Source organism: Elaeis guineensis, chromosome 7 (genome assembly GCF_000442705.2).
Source record: "Elaeis guineensis isolate ETL-2024a chromosome 7, EG11, whole genome shotgun sequence".
NCBI classification, from domain to species: Eukaryota; Viridiplantae; Streptophyta; class Magnoliopsida; order Arecales; family Arecaceae; genus Elaeis; species Elaeis guineensis.
The window spans coordinates 25764839-25770842 of record NC_025999.2 but is presented as its reverse complement, the minus strand read 5'-3'; the positions used below and the strand labels follow the sequence as shown (position 1 = coordinate 25770842).

Here is a 6004-nt window from a genome sequence, read left to right as displayed (position 1 = left end):
AAGTACCAAAATGACCCCAAACAATTATGGCAGCATAAGGGAAACAAAAATTAGATCTCCAAACTCCATATTATATAAATCTTTGCCGTATATATAAATCAAAGAGAAATATTTCTTGAAAAGATATACATTAGTTGCACCATCATGCATTGAATCACTGTGATCAATTCATTACTGCAGTCCATTTTTCGTTGGAAACTCTTACATACCATTACTGCACTCTAAGCATTTCCACAAACGATGAGAACCGGCTTATATCTTACCCATGACCTTAAGTAATATACAATCCGAAAGCTTCAGAATCTCACCATGCGAAAACTCTTTTTTTCTCAGAATACCTAGCGGAGACATATCAACCATAGTTTCGTTCACGGATACTGCTATTACACATGACCTGTAGTTTATCGCTCGAGATAGCGAGCGAGAAAGGCATTGGATTCTAGATTTCTAGTTTATTATTTCACACATCCCACCTGCTAAAGTGACCACCAGTTCCGATACTTTTTGTCACTTTTCCATTTATTTCGTCCAACGACAACAATATAAGCAAGTTCTACGAACGTTATATGAGTAATGCCTCAAGAGTTAAGATCCTAGGATCCCTTCTCTCTCTCTCTCTCTCTATTATTTGCCTTTGAATTATGAGCTGGTAAGAACCTTCCTCTGCTCTCTCATCATTGAGGCAATGAAGACCGCATTCCTTCCTGAAATCCATCATCTATATAATGCGTCCCTAACTCACCTCCCATCCCAATCCATGCATGATCTCATCAACTCCAGATGGACGACCACAAGCTACAAGTTCTCTTCTTTGCTATCCTTTCGTTTTATTGTCTAACTCCTCCAATGAGCCATGGCCAGCTGCTTCCCATAGTCGAAGAAGATGCAGCAAAGATCCAAACCTACATTGTCCATGTTGAAAGGCCCGAGGGGCCGGAGTTACTTAGTAGCGAAGATCTGGAGAGCTGGCACAAATCCTTCCTGCCGAACACCACTCTAGACTCCGGCAAGCCACGGCTCATCTACTCATACCGTGATGTCATCAGTGGATTCGCCGCGAGGCTGACTCCACAGGAAGTGAAAGCCATGGAAGCAAAGAAGGGATTTCTATACGCTCACCCAGACAAACTGCGCCCGCTCGCAACAACCTACACCCATAAGTTCCTGGGGCTGAACAACTGGACTGGCGGCATATGGTCGAACACCTTGTTTGGACAAGGAATTGTCATCGGCGTCCTCGACACCGGCATCCTCCCGACACATCCTTCGTTCCATGACGGGGGAATGCCGCCCAAGCCGGTCACATGGAATGGGAACTGCGAACGTCTTAGTGGCGTCAGGTGCAACAGAAAGATCATCGGCGCCATAGCATTCAATGGTGGGCTTTTGGATTCGGTCATCGACACCGATGGGCACGGCACGCATGTGGCCAGCACGACAGCTGGAAACTTTGTCGGTGATGCCTCGGTTCTGGGCATGGCCGAAGGCACAGCTGCTGGGATGGCACCAAAGGCTCACTTGGCTATCTACAAAGTATGCTTCCAGAATGGCTGTTTCGACTCCGACTCATTAAAAGCCATAGAACAAGCGATCCATGACGGCGTCGATGTGCTCTCGATGTCCATTGGTGGAGACAGGACCCCAAGCTTTGACCTTGATGGCATTGTGCACGGTTCACTGTCAGCGCTATCTCATGGCATATCGGCCGTCGCAGCCGCCGGCAACCATGGCCCGAGTGAAAGCTCATTGTCCCACGACGCACCGTGGGTTCTGACGATCGGAGCAAGCTCCACCGACAGAAAAATAAGGGCGACAGTGAGGCTTGGAGATGGAACAGAATTGGATGGCGAATCCGCATACCAGCCCAGCTCGTTCAACGCCTCCGGGCCGTGGCCGATTGTCTTCCCTGGAGAATATGGAGATAGTGACAAAGTATTCTGCCTTGAGAACTCTTTGGATAACATAGATGTTAGAGGTAAGATCGTGTTATGTTGGGAGGGAAATCTAGAGAACGTTGAGAAGGGCAAGGTGGTATATGACGCTGGAGGAGCTGCAATGGTACTTGGTAGCCTACCAGACTCAGGGTATACCACCTCTGCTGAACCCCATGTCCTTCCAGTCTCTCATCTAAGCTTCATGGATGCGACAGCGTTTCGAGATTACTACTATTCAGGATCAACGTCCAAAAGCTTCACTCCTAATGCAACGATTATCTTCAAGGAAACAGTTTTCGGATACCGACCATCTCCAGGCGTTGCTTCGTTCTCTTCCAGAGGCCCGGCTACGATGAATGGTGGCATCCTGAAGCCCGACGTCCTCGCTCCCGGCGTGAACATTCTGGCAGCGTGGCCATTCGACGTCGGGCCGAACCCCTCGGCCTTAGCTACCAAGACTTTCAATTTCTTGAGTGGCACATCGATGGCAACACCTCACGTGTCCGGAATCGTCGCGCTGATAAAGAGCAAGCACAGAAACTGGCCGCCGGCCTACATCCAGTCAGCGATTATAACTTCGGCTCGTGATCTAGACCTCGACGGCAACCTCATCGTCGATGAGAATTCCAACGAGACTGCCGGTATCTTCGCGACCGGTGCCGGACAGGTGAATCCAGAAGGAGCCCTGGATCCAGGCCTCGTCTATAACATCGACCCGGCAGATTACGTCGGTTATGTTTGTGGTTTGGGTTACTCGGACTACCAGGTTTCGATTCTCTTCAATCGGAGGATTCGATGCTCCACTGTGCAAACTATCGATGCACCATCGCTGAACTACCCCTCGATCATGGCGTCGCTGCCACGCAATTCGCGGCAGGCCGTGACAGTTGAACGAACGGTGACGAATGTCGGCGACGCCAACTCAGTTTACATTGCTAGGATCACTGAACCGGCAGGAGTGAGTGTGTATCTCTCCACGTACCAGCTAGGTTTCTATAGGCAAGGCCAGGAAATGAGTTTCCAAGTGACTGTATGGGTCTCTGGTTCTGGTGCGGGGAATAACTCGACCGCAAGAGGAAAACTGGAATGGGTTTCAAACAAGCATGTCGTGAAGAGCCCCATCGCCATTAAGTTCGTCTGAGACCCCATAACAGGCTCCGCCTACACAAATAAAGTGGAGGGGAGAGTCCACTCCCCTGTTTCTCGGATATCTAATTACCGATCGCTTAATTATGCCGCTATAATAAAAACTTTCAGTTAGCCGTAACTATAACTCCTAATTTCTATTTATTGTGATCCAATAGTTTTGACGTGGGATGATTTTAGAATAATATTTAAAATATTCTTTCAAATTTCAAATCTTATTCGACAGCAAAAAAATAAAAAAATAAAAAAAACTCTCAATGGGTGCCGTGCTCGAAACCCATCTTCCTCTTCTCGGCCCGCCCCCCTCCCTGACGATCGTACGTGAAGGCCTCCCCTCACTGACCCGCGACACAACGGCCCCACTCCCCTCCCCTCTCCCACACTCGAAACCTCTCTTCCCCTCTCCGACGACTGCCTGCGGTACGACGGCCCCCTCCCCTCCCCAACGACCGTCTGCGACGGCCTCCCCTCACCAGCTCACGACACGATGGCCCCCCTCCCCTCCTTGATGCTGGAAACCCCTCTTCCCTTTCCGGCGATCGCCCGTGACCCCTATCCCCTCCCCAACGACCACCCACGATGGCCACTCCTTATCGGCTCGCCCGTGATGGCCTTCCCTCACCGTACTTCCCATTGTCAATGGTGCCGGCCTTCATCGATCTACAGAGAGAACCATGAGCCGCGAGAAATGGATCCAAAATGTCCTTCGATCCATGCCTCGCTCCATGGACCGCGCAGAATTTTATTTTAAATAATAAAAAATAATATAACAAAAAATAAAATATATAAAAAAATATAATATAATATAATAAAAATAATAAAATAATAATATATATAATATAAAAATAATAAAAAAATATTTTCAATAATAAAAAATAAAATATATAAAAATAAAAATAATATAATATAAAATAATATAAAATAAAAATTTGATTGATTTTTTAATCGATTTTAAAAATTAAAATATTATAAAAAATAAATTGCAACTGATTTTATGATTGATTATTTAATTAAAAAATTTAAAAATAATTAACTATCGATTTTATGATCGATTTTATTAATAAAAAATATTTTAATAAATAAATACTATATACAGTTAAATTAATATGATACATAGTTAACGAAACATAGTATACAGTTAAATTAATATAATACATAGTAAATAAATACTGTATATAGTTAAAGAAATATGATACACAGTTAATTTAATACTGTATACAGTTAATTTAACACTATATACAGTTAAATGAATCCTGCATACAGTTAATTTAATACTGTACAAAGTTAATTTAATACTATATACAGTTAAATGAATCCTGCACACAGTTAATTTAACACTACACACAGTTAATTTAACACTGTACATAATTAAATGAACCATACACACAGTTAATTTAATACTGTACATAATTAAATAAATCCTGTACACAATTAATTTGATATTGCATACAGTTAATTTAACACTACATATAGTTAAATGAATCTTACATATAGTTAATTTAACACTATACATAGTTAATTTGATACTGCACACAGTTAATTTAATATTACATGCAGTTAAATAAACCCTGCACACAGTTAATTTATCACTGTATATAGTTAATTTGATACTGTACATAATTAAATAAACCCTGCACGTAGTTAATTTAATACTGCACACAGTTAAATGAACCTTACACACAGTTAAATTAATAAATTATTAATTTTAAAAAATATAAATAAAAAATATAAATAAATAAATATATAAAATATTTTTTTAAAAGATGACTCACTAGAAATATTTTAAAAATATAAATAAATAAATAAATAAAATATTATTATTATTTAATATTTAATATTTATTTTTATTTTTTTATTATTATTTTTATTATTTTTTATTTTTTTCCTCCCTTCTCCTTCCTCCACACGCCACAAACTCTCCCCTCCCGCAGCAGCCCCGGGCTCCTTCACGCATGCCACCCCCCGTTGCACCTTCGACACTGCACGGCGAACCCCCACAGTCCCCGGCACTGCCCCCTATCACCCGCACCGCCCACGGACCGCCCGCGCTGTCCTTAGCAACCCGCATCGCTTCTCCGACCGCCTGCATTGTCCCCTGTCACCCGCACCACCCTCTGGCTGCTGCTCCATGCCGCCGGCACCGCATTCCGGCTCATCGGCTGCCCGTGCCGGCTCCAACCGCCCCCTCCATTCACCCCCTCCGTTCGTCCAGAAAAAATGAAATATAATTATAACTGTGTACAGGATATTTTTGAAGTGGCACTGTGAGCAGATTGGAGATGTTCTTCGGCTGTGCGCGGTGATCGCAGTGCCTCTCGAGTAGTCAGCGAGGAGGGAAGAAGGAAGAAAAAATTTTTGAGAAAGAGATTTAGATGAGATAGTTATCATATTAAAAATAAAGATATTTTTATCTCGTGAAAAATTTAAAGTTAAACACCTAATTCTTATGGATCAAAAGTTACATTTTAGATCCACAGAGCTTAAATGTTAAAGTCCGGTCCACAAATGGACCGGGTGTCAAAATCCTCGTCTCTTTTTTTTTTTTTTCTTCCTAACCAACTATGATGGCCATTTCAGTAACCAATTGTGAAAAGGGTGGCTTGCTTAGTAACAAGAGAGAGAAAGAGAGAGAGGTGACTTTCCCACCAATATGCATTTTTTTTTTTAATATAATGCACGTGGTAGTTGATTCCCTTGGATTTGTACTCATTTTCCATACTTTTATTTGTAAAAGTTAACATGCGACCTTCCATGTAGAGGAGCAACTCGGGCGTCTGGAAATGGACCGGACACTGGCAGGGTCCAGAGTAACAAACTGATAAGGCTGACCAGGAACAATCTAGGTACAAACTTGGATGGATATATTTTGATGGCTCTTAGATGGTTCCTTTCAAGGTAGGTCATCGTCCCATCAAAGACACATG

At 42.9% G+C, this 6004-nt stretch overlaps 1 protein-coding gene across 1 annotated transcript; it reads left to right on the top strand.

Annotated features, from left to right (window-relative positions):
* The first annotated feature begins 741 nt into the window (after nt 1-741).
* On the top strand, nt 742-3220 carry LOC105033755 (subtilisin-like protease 4). Its single transcript, XM_010908665.3, has one exon. The coding sequence runs from the start codon at nt 781-783 to the stop codon at nt 3073-3075; it is 2295 nt and encodes a 764-aa protein (XP_010906967.1). The 5' UTR covers nt 742-780; the 3' UTR covers nt 3076-3220.
* The last annotated feature ends 2784 nt before the right edge of the window (nt 3221-6004 follow it).

Excerpts from the sequence above, each read along its gene's own strand:
- LOC105033755 (XM_010908665.3), top strand. The coding sequence starts at position 781 with ATGGACGACCACAAGCTACAAGTTCTCTTCTTTGCTATCCTTTCGTTT.